The 21,495-nt window shown below is 42.9% G+C and overlaps 1 protein-coding gene across 3 annotated transcripts; it reads left to right on the forward strand.

Moving 5' to 3' along the window:
* Positions 1-5,989: 5,989 nt before the first annotated feature.
* LOC100383451 (Protein kinase family protein) lies at positions 5,990-21,127 on the forward strand. 3 transcript variants are annotated; one of them, XR_553984.4, is made up of 17 exons: positions 5,990-6,527; positions 9,560-9,694; positions 9,772-9,845; positions 9,973-10,042; positions 10,784-10,839; positions 10,933-11,004; positions 11,094-11,188; positions 11,301-11,367; positions 11,471-11,600; positions 11,678-11,896; positions 12,064-12,206; positions 12,276-12,450; positions 19,621-19,711; positions 19,991-20,019; positions 20,099-20,148; positions 20,323-20,511; positions 20,590-21,127. XR_553984.4 is itself a non-coding variant. In XM_008649898.2 (16 exons), the coding sequence occupies exons 1-16, from the start codon at positions 6,438-6,440 to the stop codon at positions 20,432-20,434; spliced, it is 1,608 nt and encodes a 535-aa protein (XP_008648120.1). In that variant the 5' UTR covers positions 5,990-6,437; the 3' UTR covers positions 20,435-20,512. The 3 variants fall into 3 exon arrangements, 2 of the variants coding, with proteins under 2 accessions (XP_008648120.1, NP_001169571.1); XM_008649898.2 differs by lacking the exon at positions 20,590-21,127 and having other exon boundaries at positions 20,323-20,512; NM_001176100.1 differs by having other exon boundaries at positions 6,213-6,527; positions 19,991-20,148; positions 20,590-20,971.
* The last annotated feature ends 368 nt before the right edge of the window (positions 21,128-21,495 follow it).

Here is a 21,495-nt window from a genome sequence, read left to right on the forward strand (position 1 = left end):
AGCATGAATGCAACAATTATGACACTTTTAGAGCTCACGCCAATATAAAACCAAAATAACTCTCTATGGATTTGATAAAGGGAAAAGAAAAGTGAATAAAGAAAAGGGTAACATCTAAATTTTGAGTACAGAGCAAAGGAATTTTTATACCCCAAAATTCAGGGTGTTACATCTGGCCAGATTTTGGCTTGGTACGATTGGCTTTTTGGGTTAGGGGGAGGATCGTCTGAGCTATCGCGGTGTGGACCTCACCGTCTAGCTCGGTGGAGGTGGCTAACAGCTTCTATTTTGCAAGGGGCCCCTCCTTGTGGCTCAGCTGTGGGTTTTGGGTTGGCTTGTGGGACATTGCTAGTGAAGACTACCTTGACCTTTTTGGCAGCAAGGGTAGTTCCTGCTTCGTCGTTGTCGGCTAGTGAGCTGGCTCAGGTGTTCTTCTTGGGAGACATCGTGGGGTTAGTCTTCGTCGCACAAATGGTGGGCGCCAAATGTTGGGTACCGACACGTGGTTAGGTGGGCCTAAGCACTTAGAGACAAAGGGACCACAAGTGCATGACAAGATGTTAGGTGGGAACTGTATCCGAGAAATATTTCGTGTAATAGAGTAATTACAACATCGTGCTTTCAATAGGTGATGTACAACAATTAATACACCCATGAATTACACTGACATGCGTGTTGGTCGCACTGCGTAGCCTTCACCGCCACCTCCGGAGTCCTCGCGCCTTAGTGCCCTTCGCTCTCCTCAGATAGATGGTTGGCGTCGAGGGCTCTAGGGCCACATCGTAGCAAGTCCTTATCTGGTGTCAATCATTTAGGGGCCTCCGCTTAACATTATCCCTTGTTACATTCAGTCCTCTGTATTAGTTAGCTAAGAACGAAAGGTAGAGCCTTCGCTCCATGATCAAAGTCATGTTTGGCCTCTACCCAACAGGGTCATTACCTCTAGTATTTGGGTAGCCCCAAGTGATGAAATCATAGTACTCCCCATTTCCTTTTTTCCTTGGTCTCCCTTGGCAACCTTCGTAAGCATTTCCTTTGCCTTGTTGGAGGCAGCCTCTGTTCTTTTCTTCTTTGAAGGGGCGGGGTCCTTGTATCTAAGTGAGAAGGCCCTTCACTCGTTGTCACCTTCGGTTTTTCGACTACCTTTAGTTTCTTCTTAGACTTTTTGCTTCAATTGATCTAATGGCTTCCTGCTCCAAAATACTAACTATTCTCTTTCTTTTTATCCCTATGTCAGCCTCTTTGGCTAAATTGGGATAGTCAAGATATTCGAACCTCAGCGCATCCATGACTCTATTAAACCTTCATTTCTCATGACTTTCGAAGGCTGTCGTCATTAGTTGATCATCTTCAATTGTGTAGTTGCCAAGGATTTCGTTGCAAACCACCGCAATACCATCTAACCATTTAGTGCATGGGCGTTTGGAAACTGGTTGTTGTTTAAAGCGATAGAGCAAAGTGAGTATGTCGGGTTACACCTCATCATCGCCTTTCTTAGGCTTCGAAATCCTCAGCCGGATTGTGTAGGGGAACACTCTATTTGCAAGGAACTCTTGAACCAAGTTCCGTGTACCAATTTTGTCCACCACAGTGTGGAAGGCGACATAAGTCGTTTGGGTGGCTCCACTTATGTTGCAAAATGGCCTCTTCAAGCCAAAGCTTGCTTTTATCGGCCCCATCACAATAGCGTTGAATTCTACCCTTTTCGTAGTGTAGGCCTTGACATAAAACCATTCTTTCACCCACTCGCTTGGCCACTTCGTCTAGTAGGCCTGCACAGGAAACCTTGCGATAGGCAAAGTTGTAGCGCCTGAAGTTGTTGTGCAACTTGTTGGAAGGCCTAGCCTTCGTCTGGTAATGCGGTTTGTGCACTCTGCAGAAGGCTTTGGCATCAGCACATGCACCTTGGCTTCACAAGGCCCATATAAAAACATTGAGCTTTACTATGACATTTGGTGTTAATTGACGCATGTAGATTTCATATTTCTTCAACACTTTATCAGCAAACACCTAGTACATAGGTAGCTGAAGCCCTGCTCAGAAAAAGCTTTTGAACACCACAATCTCATCATCCTTCACCTCAAGAATAGTTTCTTTAGGAGCAAAGAGGATTAGGCTCTCATCATCAATATACCAAAGTCTTTTTAAAAGTTCTAACTCACTAGTTTAATAACAGATTGCCTAATGTCAATGTAGCTGGGCTTTAATGTCTGAAGGTCATAATCTTCTTCAGTGACATGTTCTCTAGCGTCAGAAGCCTTATCCTCTAAATTATCCCCCTCTTCGGCAACTTCATCGACCTTCCTCTTCTTCGGCTTAGCTAACTCTTTCATCACCTCCAAAATAGGTGCTAATATGGAAGAGTCCATAACAGCGGTGTCAGGAGCGTCTTCATCTCTCTCTAGTGCTTATGATGATGTCGGAGTTGACAATTTAGCAGTTGATTGGATACTAGCCATCCAATGAGCGTTGAACTCTCAAGTTCCTGAAGCTCACAAGAAAATAGGAGGAGTAAAAAGAGATTCAGAGGTAGAGAATCCAACATTAATAGGTTGGTACGAGCAGTAAATGTTGTGCGACTCACATGCGACCGACCGAGTTATATAGGTAGGCGGGCACAGAAGCCGAGGAATCATGTCATCCTCGACTGCTACACCGTGGAACGCCAATGCACATTTTTCATTCATCATCTATTTTCTGAAAGAATGCTTATTGGATTCTATTTTTAATAACGTGCTCAAGGAAGGTGTTTTGGGACCTTTAGCACAAGGCTTTCATCTGTTTTGCGGTCTGATCACGTTATGGAAAAAAAACTTATCATGCGAGGGGATACTATTGGGGAATGCCTCTATCGAAGTTCCTCAAAGTTGAGTAACACTAACTATTCTGCAAATTGTTTTAGGAGTAACTAATCTATGCTCGCCGAAGAATATTGATGCATGCCAAGAGTAAAGAGGAAGAAGCTTCAGCTTAGGCGCTCAAATGAAGCACGTTACTAGAGCTGAAGCAGGCGACCAGGGGACGAAGGAGGAACTGCTAATGCATGCATTATCGCTTCAAGAAGAAATGACTATGCTACCCCTAGTAGTGTTCGTAGCTACGTGTATATGGTCCAAGGCAATGGCTATAATTTCATATAGAGTTGTATACTAGATTGACCCTATAAATAGATGAACATTGCCCATGCACATGGCATGAGGACTCATGTATTCACGTGATACTGGTTGGTTCTATGTCCGAAGCTATATTAAACCCTGCCTTCAAACTGCATTAGTTTAACCATCTTCCGCGTTTGCAAGTCTTGGATATTCATGTGTCTCCTGACCACGAGTTCTAGAAAACTCTAAATATGCATAAGTTCTACAGGTATCTCAATGCGTTGTTCACGATGACCTTGTTGCCTAAAGGAGGAAATCAAGTAAATGTTCTTGGTGAAACTCAGAATTTGCTCTCCTTTAACTTTGCTCTTCTTTATGTAACCCAACAAGACCCAGCGACTCAATATATTTGACTTGATTTGGTAGGAGATTATCTATGTCTATTTCTATCCATCAAAGGGTTGTTCATGCTCCTTATATCATGAAGATGATTGAGGTAGTCTCTCAGACGTGGTTTGAGAAAGAGACTCATCCTGTAATTTACGCTCCCTATTGGATAAATCCTGCCAACCCTGCTGGAGCTGTCAAGCAAGATTATTCTTTTGATGAGCCTGCTCTTGTGCCCCCTCGTCATCCATCTTCCTCCCGTGCTGCTACTGCTTCGTGTCCTATGGACCATAGTGGTCAAGGTAGAGGACGAGTTAGAGGTCTTGGATCGCGTCTTGCTCATGGCATGTTATACTTTTCTTGATGTGTCGTAACATTTCGACAGATGTGCATGAGTTGGCTCGCCGCTAGTGGGAGTCTGACGATAACATGCATCGTCAGTCGGCTTCTCCTGGTGTGCCTATGTCACCTCGCTCCGAGGACGTTCATCTTCACCAACCATTTGAAGACCTTGATAAGTGGCACCAACATCATTATGGTGTCCCCTTTATAACCCCTGAAGATGATGAAGACGATGGTGATTGGGGACAGGGTCAGTCTGTCCCGCCTCTTCAGCGCCCAGATCAGTCGTCGTCCTCCCATGCTCCTCCGCCTCCTCCTGGTCATGCTCCTTCAAATGATCAGGACTTCGCTGCAGCCTTCACCGAGCAGTTCTTCACACCGCCTCTAGGTGGTGATCCTTATAGTGGGCTGTGAGTTATTTCTCTTGCCTTTTTGGTTCTTGGTGCCAAAAGGGGGAGATGTTTGGGGAGAGGAGAGCTAGAGTTGTCTCTCTGTTGGTTATCGTTTTATGTTTTTGAACATCCGGTTTGTAATAATTATGTCATGAACGATATGTGATGTGATGATCTATGTGGTGAGATGGACCTCTAGATTTGATGATCTAAGTGGTGAGATGGACCTCTATGTAACGGATCTATGGTTTTATGCTTTATATCTTATATCATGTTTTATGATGGATATTGGTATTGGCCTTCTTTGAGTATTATTTTATGCTGTGATCTAGGAATCTTTGTTATAGTGGTTGTTGAGATATTTGTGTGCACAATATATCATATGCGTTTTCATGGATATCTTGTGACACGTGTGTGCACCCCTCGAACATATGTGTATGTGTGACACTTTCACTCCCTCCAAAGTTGTGCAAATTGACATATCAGGTCAATTCAAAAGTTTGTTCAATGCACACATCATGTCAATTGATGCAAATTGTTCCTTGTGTGCTTGTAATCTTGCCTTGGGAGTTCCCAAAGTTGTGGACGACCCCGAGAACGATTTGTACCATCGACTCTTTGTGGGCACTTGAATAAGGGATCGCCTTGACCTGTGTGGTCGGCAACGAGGAACAGGGTTGCGAAAGACTTGGCCCTTTGTGGGCACCTCAACGAGGAGTAGGGCACCATTGTGGTGCGACCAACCCTCGGTAAAAATCGTTTGTCTTGTGTGCTTTTTGTGGGTGTGTTTTTGTCTCTCATCTTCTCAGATCTTAGATCTACTTAGTTGGTTTTAATTCAACGCTTCCACTGTGTTTATTGTTAGTAGATCTCAATAGTTTTAATTAAGTTCAATATTGAACTGGAGAAGCCTGGTTGAACCGGCCTCAATCTCGGTTGAACCGGCCTCCTTGTTGAACTGTTTGTTCTCACAAAAGTTCGAAGTTTTTGTTGAGATTTGCATGTGTAGCCTATTCACCCCCTCTAGGCTACTTCTAGAGACGACTCCAAAGCCGAAGAGCAAGGAAGATGTGGTTTTCAGAAGCTTCTTCAGAGTTGGTCTTTGAGTGCTAATATATAGGATGATTGCAAAGGTTCCGAAGAAATTTGAGATATACATGCATCAGTTGATACCTAATGCTGTTGTTAGACTTGGTGTTTTTATATGGGCCATGCAGAGTCAAGGGGTTCGCACCGGAGCCAATGCTTTTTTGCAGAGAGATTCTGTTGCTCCTGTGCTTGCCTATTAGACCAAATGGCATAGCGATTGGACAGATGAGTGGCTTTATGCTGAACTAGATTTTGAGAAGCGAGAGGATTTTAAGCCTATAGTGATGAGTCCAATAAAGGCCATCTTCGGTTTGAACATATAGGATGTTGCTCACTTGCTGATATTTGCTTATAAGCAACACCACTCTACAATGCACACGCTCTGTTGCTCACTTGCTAAACCATTTGAAGTTCTGAACATATATCCACACTCTGTTCTATTATTGCAGAGAAGATTGTGGACCACTAGACATTTCATTCCACTTTGTTTGTGGTTGTCGACTTGCTATTAGTTGAACTTGTTATTGTGGTAATGTGGTTGTAAACATGTCATTTTGCACAATATTATGATTTCAACTTATGTTGTTTGTTTTAATATTTGATTTTATGTTATGGTCTGAAATTATGATAAAACCACGTTTAAATTAACGTTTAAAAATAAAAACTTCATCAACATTTTATCGGTTAAACTTGCAGGCTTGTAATAATCGTCTGAACTTCTGAAGGGCAGTTCCTAGGACAAAATACGAAGCCGTAATAGTACGTCTCTCCGCAACAGAAGCGGAACTATTTCGTACGCGGGCGACGAGTTTGACGAAGGAATCGTCTGCGGCAGGAACCGAAGAAGGAGATCTCCGTCCAGAATCTTCCAGCCGCTCTCGTTTCCTCTGCTTTTGCTTTCCATTTTGTTCTCTCTCATCTCCTCCCCGTCGCCGACCAGAACACAGCCTCCTCCTCCTCTCCGTCTCAGACTCGTCTTCGAGCTCTAGGCCTTGCCGCCTCGAGTCCGGCTCCTGCAGGGAGCACCCGCCACCACCGCCGCAGAAGCGAAAGCGGCGTTCGCCTCAAGGAGGAGACTTCCGCCGCTGGATTAGAGACCGGGAAAGGGAGGGGTTCCCTCCGCGCCGGGATGGACGACGGCGATAGTGTGGTCCGGAGCGTCGAGAAGGCTGGCGCCGGCCCGGGCGACGACGGCAGCACGACACCGCTCCCGGAGACGGTCAGGATCTCTCTTCTCTATCCTTAGCTCCCGCGGTGTTCCGAAGTCGGGCGACGTTTGGGGACTGGACCAATTCTAGACGCTGGTATCAAATGGCTGCCGTCGGATTTGAGCTCGAACGCGTAAACTCGATCGACTTAGTATGCTGGCATGGATAGGTAGCATAGGTGTTCTTGATGAGAATGTCTTGTTTAATTGCTAGCTAAGGGTTTGATTATAGATGAATTTGGTCTCTTAAGGTTGCCACCTCATTGCTCGAGCGTTAGGCTAGACCTGTTGTGGTTGGCCTTTTCAACTGCTTTGGCTTTTAAAAAAAACCAAAAGTAAGGGTTGGCTTCCACCCAAGGTTACAGCCAAACAGTAGTTTTTGGTGGGTATGATTTTTACAACACCATTTTTCCTCCTGGCCGTGCTGGAGCACCACCTTTGCCGAATGCCCGAATATTGGCTGGTCGGGTGTGAGCAGCCGGGGATCTATCTCGAGGAAGAAGACGGGGTGTGAGCAAAAGAACCAAACGACTTTCAGTTTTAGCACAGCCCATAACACACAACTGTTTTTCCATAGTCCACAGTTTACAACTACTTTTCAAAGCTACAGCCTAACCAAACAGGGTCAGTGTGGAATGTGACTTCTCTTGACGTGCTATTTTGGGAAATATGAAGTTTATTATTTGTAGACGAGAAATACTCTGCATTATAAAGGTTTGTTTCACGAGTCTGGGGTCTGGGCCTCTGGGGATACAATAGCCCTAGATGAGTTCCAAAACAAACAGACATAACATACAACATTACTCACCAGCTTATTAGAACAAAAGCAGCCTAAATTTTTCAAACGTTTGAAGACAACAGCTTGGGGTGCTATAAAGCCAGTTCAGCATCTTCTCTGTCAAATGTTCTTGCCTTTTTTCCTTTCAGCAGTGGACGCCATTTCTGAAAAAACCCTACACCTGTTAAGAACTTAAGATTACATTACATCACTTGGTTTGTTGGCGATTTTCTATTGCCATCTTGTTTCTGTTAGTCCAAAGCACCCATGCTAAACCTGAAAACAAAAACAAACTTAACTGTTAAGGGACTCTGAATCTGTAATTGGGTCACCTCTCCCATAAGTCAGCTTGTCATGTCAGGAAGCCATTCCAATCAAACACATCCAGCATGCAACACCATACCGTCTGTTCTATAGAGCATCGAATCGAAGAAAATATTATCAATTGTCCCCTTCTCTCTCTGCACGAACTATAGTTAGTTTTACGGTTCCAACCCCTTTTCTTCAGTTCCACTGGATTGCAGTTTATTGTGTAACATCTGCCAAAGGACTCTTAACTTACACCGGAATCTTGCATTTCCAGGGCACCTTTGCTTGGAGACCAATTACACCCCCATGAGTTAAGAAATTATATAAGGACTTAGTTGTATAAGATTTGAATTTATCTGAGGCTCGAACTGCATCTTGCTGCCCTTCAGCTGTATGAGTGTTACTGATTTGTCCCCCATAGGTCCTACCACTGATTTACCTCAGCAATGACTAGACCCCTTCTATATTGTATTCGCCAATCAGCATTGTTGAAAGCCTCTGCTACTGTAATTTTTGTGTTGAGAAAATACTTAAAATATCAGGGAATTGAATTTCCAGTGCAGTTACACCTATCCAACTGTTATTCCAAAAAGAACGGGAAATGCTTCACATAGGACTTTCCTGTACGACAGGAGTACGACCAACGTTAATCTATGGCTGTTATTGCCTCTTTGTCTGAACAAATAAACCATGAGCCATTAAATGATCCTAGTCGTATCTGAGTGTATCACTGAAGTCATACGTGTAGCAGTGCTCAAAAAGAACTCATGGCTCCATCTCCAATTTTATGAATTTCCCCCAAACAAATGTTCAAGTTCTCTACTTTACGTAGCCGGTAGCCCCTAGAAATATGATGCTAATGTCATGTGTCAACTAGGTACAGTTTTCTGTTGGTCTGTTTTTTATTTCATGTGTGGCATGAAGTTAATGAGTGAAAGAAAAATCCACTTCCATATTTTTTAATATATAGTTGCGGTATAATGATGTATTTGACATGAAATGGAGCCAGCTGATGCGACCATGGTTGCTTGTAAATTGAATGGGATGTTCTGTATGGGAAAAAATATCTAGTGCTGCTGTTATGTTTAGATTGGCATCCATTTATGGCATTTGTTTTTGAAAGTACAATTGTACAAGATTATTGTGTGTTTTGATATGAGTAATGGCAGCACATCTTATAGTACCATATTTATCATACTCAAATTCCAAATGACTTTGTTGCTGTTGCTTAAAGCTTCAGAAATGAAACATATGAATGCCTGCATGTTGCAAATTTTAATTTGTTATATGTGCCTCATGTATTGCCTGTAGCACTCTAGAAAGTATAAATTTTATGTAATGAAAATGTTGAACACATGCTGGAATATAGAGAAACAGATGCATAGTATATCCACATTCAAATCAGTACTCTCTTAGTAATTATTGAAGTTATTAAATATGATGACATCTGTCTAAGGCTTAGGTTTTTTGTCACACCTTTTGGAAATTACTACTTATGCAACATTTTAAATGAAAGTTCCAACAACTGAGTTCCTCGAATTAAAAACTTGAAAAATATGGATACACAACAATTTACGTGAAACTTCTGACCAGTCTGAGTTCCTTGAGGTTAAAGGCTTGAAATTATGGATACTATTTGTTCTGATTTGGGATGAGAGTTTCTTAGTCCAGCTGCTGAAAATTCCAGCATTTTTATTTTTTAATGATATATTATATTTGATTTCATTTACCCTATTTTTCTATTTTCTTGCAATGGCTTTTGATGTGTTGTGACCAAGTGCATCTGGAAAAATGATATATTTAATCAATGTGAGAACCTTACACTTTTGGCATGCCAGATCTTATGTGTCTACTTGTAAGAGGGCCTATGCCTGTATTAGAGATTGACTTGTCAGAACTGTGTATGTTGTGTTTGACTATGATGGCATGCTCATCATTTCTTGATTTGCTGGAACAGGTTCAAATTGGCAATTCACCCAGTTACAGAATTGACAGAAAGCTTGGAAAGGGAGGGTTTGGGCAAGTATATGTTGGTCGTCGCATTTCCTCTCCTAGTGTTAGTGACAGGACGCCCGGTGCGAATGCTTTAGAGGTCTTTATGCCTTCTCTGGAATTTTTAATTGTAATTCATCGTAGCTGCATTAGCATAAACGTTTTTTTTCATACTAGGTTGCAATCAAATTTGAACATCGAACCAGCAAAGGTTGCAACTATGGTGCTCCTTATGAGTGGCAAGTTTACAAGTAAGTGACGGATTTGTCCTTCCTTTTTTCACTGGTTTCTACAAAAAATTTCTTTGGCCTTGTCATCTATTGCATGTTCCAACTGGAATTACGTCTGAACTTTTTGGCCTTGTCGTCCATCCTGCAGCACTCTTAGCGGAATTCATGGCGTACCAAGAGTACACTACAAAGGGAAGCTGGGAGAGTATTATATCATGGTATTGAGCAGACAATACTGTTGTATATTGACTGTGCACACACATGCCACTACTTTTTTTTTTGGTTTCACACGGCACCTCTTGTCTAAGTAATTATCTTTTAAAATCATCCTACCTCTAAGCTGTCTAAGCCACCATCATTTAAAATTTTCCTTTCATTAAGGGTTGCTTGCACTAATCTATATCTAGGTTTGTGCAGTGCAATTTGTCTATGTTTGGTTGCCTGCAGAAGCTCTTAGAATTTCTAAGCTGCCATCATTTAAAATATCGAGGAGAGCAACTGCCGTAGGGCTGGCCGCGCCATTAGGGAGGGAGAGGGCAGCGGCAGCACGGTGCTATGGCCTGCTGTGCGCAGGGAAGCTGGCATGGTGCGGCTGTTCGGAGAGGAGGGGCGGCGCATGGAGAGGGAGAGGCCAGTGACTAGGAGAAGGGGAGGGAGAGAGGATTAGGGTTTTCCGAATTATTATTGTTTAATCTCAAAGGATACATCTCCTTATATTTATAGAGAGGACTCAATCCGACTTAACTTGATCTTGTCTTCTGGAGTCTGGACTCTTCGACCTTAAACCTAGATGGGGTTTGCAACGTGCTACAGTGCACGTTTCAGTATCTGCGCTAAAGTACCAGTGGGTACTGTTCACGCTGGGCCTAGTTGGCCCGACTTGGGCCCAACGCCTCCGTAGCCCATCACGGCTATTTAGGCCTGTGACAGTTTCTCACGCAATGTAACTTCTATTGCAGATTATGGACATGTTGGGGCCAAGCCTATGGGATGTTTGGAATAATAACTCTCACTCGTAAGTATCTAATGCAGTTCCAATTTTTTTCTTTAAAATGTTCTCGTCTGGTTTTCTCAGTTTCTTAATTGATTCAATTTGTTCCTTTAACAGTATGCCTGTTGAAATGGTGGCTTGCATTGCTATAGAAGCAATTTCCATACTGGAGAAGATGCACTCAAAAGGGTACCTGATGTAGTCTAGTCAAAGGATAGTAATATATTTTGTATACTGTGTATAGAATGATAGCTAAAGAAATCTCTTGTTTATGATAGGTACGTCCATGGAGATGTGAAGCCTGAAAATTTTTTGCTTGGACCTCCAGGCACCCTACAAGAGAAGAAACTTTTTCTCGTTGACCTTGGTTTAGGTATTTTTGTTTTTAAATTTCAGTTCAGAGGAACATTCTTGTGAGATATTGGGCCCAGTGGGTCTTCAAATATACATGTTAGTTTTGACTTAACATTGATTTGTCAACACAGCTACCAGATGGAAAGACACTGGTACAGGAGAGCATGTTGAATATGATCAGAGGCCTGATGTCTTCAGGTTTGCAATAGAAATACTTCACTAGGTTTTATCTTCCAAGGCTTTATTCTCCCCTACTTCTATGCTTACATTTTTTGTCATACATCACTGTTTAATGGAACAGAGGAACTGTTCGGTATGCTAGCGTGCATGCTCATTTGGGGAGAACTGGAAGCAGGAGGGATGACCTTGAATCTCTTGCCTACACACTTGTATTTCTTCTGCGTGGTCGCCTTCCTTGGCAAGGATACCAGGTGAACTTTGTTACAACCTCCAAATTTTCTTAATTACTGATCCCCCCTTACTCAAATTTTCAGCAAAATGATTTTAGGGGGAGAATAAAGGTTTCCTTGTCTGCAAGAAAAAGATGGCAACTTCTCCAGAATCTTTGTGTTGCTTTTGCCCACAACCTTTCCGACAATTTATTGAGTATGTTGTGAACTTAAAGTTTGATGAAGAACCAAACTATGCAAAGTACATTTCTCTTTTTGATGGCATTGTTGGTCCAAACCCAGACATAAGGCCAATCAATACAGATGGTGCTCAAAAGGTATTGTTCTATCCAACCTTGTTGCTCCTTGTTCTTGTTAACTAAAGCTTGCTTCCAGCCATTGTTTGGTACTAAGGCTTCTGGGCCATTGGTTATTTGTACCAGTACACATCTGCATACAATGATTGGTATAGATACTAATATATGCTTTTATGATTTTCTACCAGCTTGTATTTCAGGTAGGCCAGAAGAGAGGTCGCCTTACGATGGAGGAAGATGATGATGAGCAGCCCAAAAAGAAGATTCGGATGGGAATGCCTGCGACCCAATGGATTAGTGTTTACAATGCAAGGCGGCCTATGAAACAGAGGTACAAACCACATAGGTGTATGCTTTAGTTAGAAAGAAAATACTTCACTCTAACCATGATTATTTGCAGGTATCACTACAATGTTGCAGACTGTAGGTTAGCTCAGCACATTTCAAAGGGAAATGAAGATGGTTTGTTTATAAGCTCCGTTGCCTCTTGTTCAAATCTGTGGGCTTTGATAATGGATGCTGGCACCGGATTTACTTCTCAAGTGTATGAACTGTCTCCATATTTTCTTCACAAGGTAAGCTATTAAATGCCCCCTTTTTGGTATTCTAGCAATCTCACGTCACTTTTATTTATTTGTTGTGCTCCCTCCTTTTCAAATTATAGCTCACTTTGGCTTTGTCCTATGTCTTATGTCTTGATAGTGCATTTATTTGAAGTTTTGAACTTGCATATGTTAATATATATATATATATATATATATATATATATATATATATATATATATATATATATATATATATATATATATATTAGTATATGTATTTAGAGCCCTAGACTCTATTTAACTATAGGAAGCCCTGACCACGTACCGACCAGGTGCGCTACCGCACCGGACCCTTTTTGGATTATTGTATCTAACTGCTTACGCCAAAATATAATACGAGTTATGCTGATGTGTGTATCAGTTTATGCAAATATAGTCTGCGCATATTACGTGCATCGGGCCCACGATCCGGCCCACGCCACCACTATAAAAACACCCCAACGCCGCCAGGAATTAGGTTTTAGCGGCGGCGGCGGTTCTCTAGGGCGTGCGAGCGGCGGTGATCCTGGGGGCCAGCAGCGGTGTCACCTCGAGGCAGGCGACCGACGGCGGCGCTCCACCAGGAACGAGCGACAACGACGCTCCGAGGCAGGCGAGCAAGCGGTGACGGCGCTCTTGAAGCGGACGGACGACGGCAGCGCACCCTAGGCCCGGTGACAACGGCGGTTGTCCCGTCCGTCTCTGCGATGGCCACCGCCACCGCCGCTCCAGCATCTGTGGCGCGACGACGGATCTGGGGACACGCTCGCGACGGCGGATCCCTGAGGCGCGACGGCGGATCTGGGGACACGCTCGCGATGGCGGATTCCTGTGGCGCGACGGCGAATCTAGGGACACGCTGCGGCATCGGATCCCGAGGGCACGCACGCGGCGGCGGCCCCATGAGGTGCGCACGACGGCGATGTGCCAGCGGTCGCGACGGCGGATTTCCCTAGGCGCTAGCGACGACGGCATCCTCCCCTAGGCACGAAGTGGTGGCGCATCCCAGATGCGAGGCGCTGGTTCCGCAGGACGGCGATCCTATTTTTATGCTATTTTGTATACATATTTATGCCAATGTCAATAGGATTTTATGACCTATATTTCAGTTCATGGATCCGCTTCCATCTATTTGTCTGTTTCTGATATTTCTATTCATTTACGCTAAAATTTATACTCATTTACGCTGTTTTGGTTCACGATTTACACTTAAATCCGCTCGAGCCAGAACCCGTTATTTACGCTGTTTTGGTTCACGATTTACACTTAAATCCGCTCGAGCCAGAACCCGCACACGATTTTTACGCCGTAATTTGTCCCCATTTGCTGTTACGAAATCAATCGATGATTTACTCTAAAATTCATACTCATTTACGCTGTTTTGGTTCACGTTTTATGCCGAAATCCGCCCGAGACAGCGCCTGTGGCGATTTTCATGCCGTAATTCGAGACCCATTTGTCGTTACGAAACAGATCGATGATTTACGATAAAATTTGTACTCATTTACGCTGTTTTGGTTCACATTTTACGCTAAAATCCACCCGATCCAGAACCCGCGCACGATCGGGTGCACACGATTTTTACGCCGTAATTTTAGGCTCCGTTTGCTGTTACAAAACAGATATAGGAATTACGCTAAATTTCGTACTCATTTACGCTGTTTTAGCTCACGTTTTACGCTGGAATCCGCCCGAGCCAGAACCCGCGCACGATCGGCTGCATGCGATTTTTACGCCGTAATTTTAGGCCCCGTTTGCTGTTACAAAACAGATATAAGATTTACGCTAAATTTCGTACTCATTTACGCTGTTTTAGGTCACGTTTTACGCTGCAATCCGCTCGAGCCAGAACCAGAACCAGAACCAGATCGAGCGCGCGTAGATATACCTGACTGGGGCTTCCCATACTAATGGAAGCCCAGGGCTCCCATTACCATCACCCATATATATATATATATATATATATATATATATATATATATATATATATATATATATATATATATATATATATAGGGCGATGGTAATGGAAGCCCTGGGCTTCCATTAGTATCAGGAAGCCCCAGCCAGGTATAGCCACGTTCCGTACCAGCGTGCGTCCCATCGGGCACGGGTTCTGACTTGGACAGATTTTAGCGTAAAATGTGAACAAAAACAGCGTAAATGATTACAAATTTTAGCGTAAATCGTAGATCTGTTTTGAAACGGCGAATGCGGCCCGAAAATTACGGCGTAAAAATCTCGCGCGTCCCATCGTGATCGGGTTCTGACTCGGACAGATTTTAGCGTAAAACATGAACCAAAATAGCGTAAATGAGTACGAAATTTAGCGTAAATCGTATATCTGTTTCGTAACCGTAAATGGGTCCCGAAATTACGGCGTTATAATCGCGTGCGTCCGATCGTGTGCGGGTTTTGGCTCAAATAGATTTTAGCGTAAAACGTGAGCTAAAATAGCGTAAATGAGTACATAATTTAGCGTAAATCGTATACCTGTTTCGTAACAGCAAATGAGGCCTGAATTACGACGTGAAAATCGCGTGCGGTCGATTGAGCGCGGGTTCTGGCTCGAATGGATTTCAGCGTAAATTGTGAACCAAAACAACGTAAATGAGTATAAATTTTAACGTAAATCGTCCAACTGTTTCATAATAACGAATTTAGACCGAATGTATCTCTCAGCGCATGAGGTTGTCATAAAACGCATCAAGAAATTTTGTAAATTGGTGTAAGATACAACAAGTGATCCGAGGTAATTGTAGCGTAAAATGCAAGCTAACCATCTACAGGAGAACTGTTTCAGATTTTGCAATAAGATATAAGAGATAATTATTCCTGTACTCAAGTATGATCATGTCGTGTTTACATTTTAGCTGTTGGTACATACACACAAAACTTTGTTTCACCATAACACCACTGTTAGCAAAAAAAAATGAGTTCAAAAGGCTCTTCCAGCTTTCCTAATGTGGAGAAAACCACCAAGGTCCATATCTGCAAATGTAACATGAACTGTTAATATGATCTTTCCTCGTTAATATGTCTTTTCAAGTTTGTTATGACTAACATAACCTAAAGTCTAAACTGAATGCAAACTTGAGTTAGAAGATCAGATTACCTATAGCACAGATGTCATGTGATTCTGACTATTTTAGGACCAACAAACCATTTGGAAGCCAAACAAATCCCTGCTCAATTTGCCTCAAAGCAACATATAAGAAATTACATAATTAGCTTCTGAATATGTGCACTGCTCTTGGAATACATTCTAAGAGTTTTGAAAAGCCTTTTCTTGAGTGCATTTCTGAATTTGATGGTACAGAAGGTGTTAAATATATACAACAATTTGATATTCTAGACTACCTGAAGCATGTAGAATCAAGGTAAATGCAGCTATAATACACTGGTAGTAGCCGAGTATATTTATGCACGCATATGTACTTGTATTTAGAAGTAGCAAATATTAGTACTTTTAAGCGGAGGTTTCTTTCTGCCATACAGGGTACTTGGGACTCCAGCTCCAGATGATTTTCTGAATAATACAATAGATTATGAATTAGAAATTTGTTATGCATAACCTTGGATAAGCATCATGCTTCAGGCCATTAAACAAACCAGCCACTAAGGAAATTATGATTCTTTATGCTACACCCAAAACAACAGAACAAGTTTAACAGCTCTTTGCAATTATGCCTATTTATGAAGTCATCTAAAAAGTTACTGAATTCTCAAAGGCTCTGTTTTCAAGTCGTCGACTAGTCGGCGACTAGTCGGCGACTAGTCGTCCAGGCGGTCTCCAGAGACCGACTTAGAGGTCCGACTCGACTTTTCTCATAAGTCGCCCGACTTGCCGACGACTGAAAAAAATAAGTCGACTAGTCGTCGACTTGGGCTAAGAAGTCGACCGACTTGTCCCTTTACGGCCCAACCAGAGGCCCATTAACAAATCTAAACCTAAACCTGAACCCTGACTTACCTGAAGCCGTCGGTCTCCCTCTGCACAGAGCCGCCGCCCCTGCTCTCTGGCAGCCGCCGCTCCTCCTCTCTAGCGGCCTCTCCTCTGCAGCAGCCGTCGCCCCTCCTCTGCTACAGTAGCCGCCGCCCTTCCTCTGCGCGCCTCTCCTCTGCAGCAGCCGCGCCCCTCCTCTGCTGCAGAGCCGCCACCCCTCCTGAACGACAGAGAGCCGCCGGTCTCCCCTGCTGCAGCAGCCGCTGATCTCCCCCTGCTGCAGCAGCCACCGGTCTCACCCTGCTGCAGAGCCGCCGCCCCTCTACAGAGCCACCGCCCCTCCTCTGCAGCACAGAGCTGCAGCACACAGATGGAAGATACATTTGCAGATTTGGTTCACTTATGAGTTTATGATTTATCACTTATGTGGCTGATTTGGTTCAATTTGAGGCTTCAAATGAGATAAGATTTGCTATTTATTTCAGTTTCGTTCAATTTCATACTTCAAAAGAGGTAAACATCCTCTTTCTTCATATATAATTGATATATTGTCTATATGAAGCCATTATATAGGCAAAACAGCCACTATATTGGCAAGTCGACGACTAGTCGACTGACTTATCGACTAGTCACCAAGTCGGTACCTTGTCGACTCGACTCGACTTACCGACTTGAAAACCTTGCTCAAAGGAACATGACTCTGAAACACCTGAAGATATCCCCATCTCCACAGCGAGTATCCCAGTTGTTACAGATGAGGAGCCCAACAAGGCCTCTCCACCAGTTGATGTTCCTAAAAAACCAGAAGCTGAGCAGGGATTGACACTATAATTGATACACTTTTTTTCATACATGCATGTAATTTTACATGAAATGAGATAGCCCTTGAACTCATTCTGTGGTATTGGGGTTGACATCTTCAGATTGAAAACCTCTTTGAAGGTTGAAAATTATTGGGATCCGAAGGAGTTTGTAATTTGTACCTGGTCTTTTTATCAATTAGTAACCATTATTACCCGGTAGTGGGAAATTGAACCAAGAAATCAGAAAGAGATAAAGAAAGGGGTTCGAGGTGCATCCTTTGGGGTGTTAACATTCGGGTCCATCCTTTTGGATTCGGCTGCCCTAACTTCGATTGATGGATTAGGAACACCATAATTAAATTTGTAACTCAGATTAGAAAAAGAGAAGGGGATTGACAAACTGAACCCTAGAACCGAAACCCTAAAATATATCCCCAAATTAGAAATCCAAAAGGATGGTTTGGGGATCAGGATGGGGGGAGCAAGGAGGTTCCTACCAGGGCTAAAGTCGTAGATCGACGACGACTTACCTGGCTCTCGAGCCGATGCTCGAACATGGAGTCCCCTTGCTGGTGCGCACCGACTGGAGGTAAGGTTAGGGGAGGGAAGAAAATGAGGGAAACAAAGGGAAGGCACCTCTGGAACGATGATGGGGAGGCGATCCACCATGGATCTCGTCTATGGGGACGCTTGTCCGCCGCGGTCGTGCTGGCTTCGCTGCGCTCGCTCGTGTCGCGCAACCGCCGCCAATAAAACCCTAGTCTCAGTCATCGCAGAAGGCCAGGTAGAACGATTGGTTTTATACGGTGGTACACGAGCGTAAACTTATGTATAACTAAGTGTAAACATTATAATGGGTGGACCGAATGGTGTGACTGGTCAACCGGGTGAATGGTCAGGGCTTCCTGTAGTTAAACAAAGCCCAGGGCTCTAAATACATATACTATATATATATATATATATATATATCTATATATATATATATATATATATATATATATATATATATATATATATATATATATATATATATATACGGCGACACTAAAATGCACCTGGGTGCATTCTCTATATTGAATGCACCCACCTGCAATAACACCTCGAGCACGCCTCGGCCTCCTGTATGCGCGCCTTCCTGCCCCCCGCCGCCGCGCGCCTCCCTGTCCCCGCACCACCCTCTCCCCCACCGCCGCCGAGTGCCACCCTCTCCCCCACCGCCGCCGAGCGCCACCCTCTTCCCCACCGCCGCCGAGCGCCTCCCTGTCCCCACGCCGTCGCGTGCCTCCCTGTCCCCGCGCCGCCGCGCGCCTCTCTGTCAGCGCGCCTCCATGTCCCTCGCATTAGGTGTGATTGCAACTGCTGTATAATTCTACCCAAATATCTGTTAAAAATGTAAACACAATGATTGCAACTGCTGGTGTGTTGTAATTGCAACTGCTGGTGTGGTGTGGATGCAACTGCTGAGTTGCTCTGATGTGATTGCAAGTACTGAATAACTCTGGAAATTTTGTTAAAAAATATGATTGCAACTGCTGGTCTGGTGTAATTGCAACTGCTGGTCTGGTGTGATTGCAACTTCTATATAACTATGTCCAAAAATTTGTTAAACAAACAATGATTGCAACTGCTGTCTGGTGTAATTGCAACTGTTAGTCTGGTGTGATTGCAACTTCTTTATAACTATGTTCAAAAATTTGTTAAACAAACAATGATTGCAACTGTTGTCTGGTGTAATTGCAACTGCTGGTCTGGTGTGATTGCAACTTCTATATAACTATGTTCAAAAAACTGTTAAACAAACAATGATTGCAACTGTTGTCTGGTGTGATTGCAACTGCTTTCTAGTGTAATTGCAACTCCTGGTCTGGTGTGATTCCAACTTCTATATAACTATGTCCAAAAATCTGTTAAACAAAACAATGATTGCAACTACTGTCTGGTGTAATTGCAACTGCTGGTCTGATGTGATTGCAACTTATGTGAAGAGGTTGAGTCGTTCGTGGAGAAAGAGGGGCGTGGGCGGGAAAGTGAAAAGGTTCTGTCGGGAGCGGGCGGGAGCGACGAAGACGTGCGGGAGGGACGAAGACGGACGAAGACGACCTGGGTGGGACGGTTGGCTCGGACCTGGCGCGTAGGTTCGGCCTGGGTGCATTCTCTATATTGAATGCACCCAGGTGTAATATATAAAAACAGTATATATATATATATATATATATATATATATATATATATATATATATATATATATATATATATATATATAACTCGGTCAAAGTTAGCCAAATTTGACTTAGGAGAAAACCCAAGCGCACTAGAATTTGGAATGGAGGGAACAACATTTAAAACTTGATATATGCTGTTCTGCTCTTTTCTTTTTTCAATTGATTTTGATATGGTGTGTGTTACTTTCAGGAATGGATAATGGAACAATGGGAGAAGAACTTCTATATCACTGCGCTAGCAGGGGCAAACAATGGTAGTTCACTGGTGGTCATGTCGAGAGGTAATACAATGGTGCCTAGGATTTGTAAAACTACTTCCTGTTAAAATTGTGTAATAATTTTTTCGTGTCTACCTATTGTAAAATTGTGTGTACAAAGTTCTACTTTTCGTTTCCACCATGTTATGTTAGTGAGATATACCAGGCTAGTTTAACCTTGCACGGAAGTGCGTATGTTCTTTGTCAAGCTGCGATTGCAAGCTTTTAGCTGGAGGCTGTGACAGTTTATGGTATTGCACTTGTAGATACACTGTAGAATGGAATTGACTTTGTCCTCTCCAGGAACACAATATGCCCAGCAATCTTACAAAGTAAGCGACTCATTCCCTTTCAAGTGGATAAACAAAAAATGGAAGGAGGGTTTTTATGTTACTGCTATGGCCACAGCAGGCAGTCGTTGGGCAGTGGTCATGTCCCGGAATTCTGGCTTTTCGGCGCAGGTACGTTGACGTGCTCAGAAGGCTGGCCTTTGCTTTGAATCGTCTACTATCCAGGAAAAAACATATCGACATGCCTTGATATTGCTGACTCTCAAGAACATAGCTTCAAGAAAAACATATGCTGAAAACAGCATTGTTAAACTTGGTTCTTATTTTTAATGTTTTTGGTTTTAGGTTGTGGAGCTTGACTTCTTGTATCCAAGTGAGGGTATCCATCGACGATGGGATAATGGATTTCGCATCACGGCTACTGCAGCTACATGGGATCAGGCAGCGTTTATCTTGAGCATCCCCAAAAGGAAACCTGCTGATGAAACACAGGAGACTCTAAGAACGTCTGCTTTCCCCAGCCAGCATGTGAAGGTAACTTGATATTCTTTACCTTTTTGTCTAAACCTCAGATCGAACATCCATTTGCACTTGCTAATGATATGTTTACAGGACAAATGGGGGAAAAATCTCTACTTAGCTTCCATTTGCTATGGAAGAACGGTGTCATGAGGTCTGCCCAGTTTGGCTGGGGCACACTGTAGAGTTTATTTATATGGACTACTGAATTATTAGATTTGGAATTTTGAACGACTATAATAATAGTTCTAATTTTCCCTATAATTAACCAATCTGATAGATGCAGAAGCCTGTCTCTGTTCAGTTGATAGTTGCGCTAGCTGCTTAGCATGGCTGTAAAAAGAATCTTGTGGTGTTTGGGTGTAGTACTTGTTTGTTCATAGATTGTTAAAGTTGTTGTGTTGTAATTTGTAAACTTGATTATGTATCATGCATATAGTTTTATACTGATATTTAACCCTGGAGGCAGGCATCTAAGTTGTATCTGCATCTTGTTCTGTTGCTATTTAGGCTTTACAATGGGGATCTTGTGCCACATGTCTCGGGCTCTGTTTGTTTGTTAGACCCATCCTTGCATTGGATAATTTGGTTATCTGTGTTAAATAAATCTATCATGTGATTGTTTTCATTTCACATGTGGATAACTCTAGTGTGATTTAGTTATTGCTTTTCAGCAGTTAAGAATTGTATATTGTCAGTATTAGCGTTGCTCTTTACTCGTTTTCACTGTGTATTTGGGCTTCTATTCCATTTCAAATTCTGTCTGAAGGTCCCGAGTGAGGATTCTATTTTATGTTAGATCACCTGATCTCTACCCACATTGCCAGTAAATTTTTTTTGGGTCTATTGCTTCAAGAGGAAAGAGTGGTGATGTCCTAAAGAATTCATGGTTCGGTTGGTTTGATGTCCATACTTGTTAATCTGAACAAGAATGATGCCGTAGCTTCAATTGCTACTATGCTGTGCAAGTTTATTTCTGTTGGCGTGAATTGCTATGTG

The sequence above is a fragment of the Zea mays genome, chromosome 6, assembly GCF_902167145.1.
Source record: "Zea mays cultivar B73 chromosome 6, Zm-B73-REFERENCE-NAM-5.0, whole genome shotgun sequence".
Classification (NCBI taxonomy): Eukaryota; Viridiplantae; Streptophyta; class Magnoliopsida; order Poales; family Poaceae; genus Zea; species Zea mays.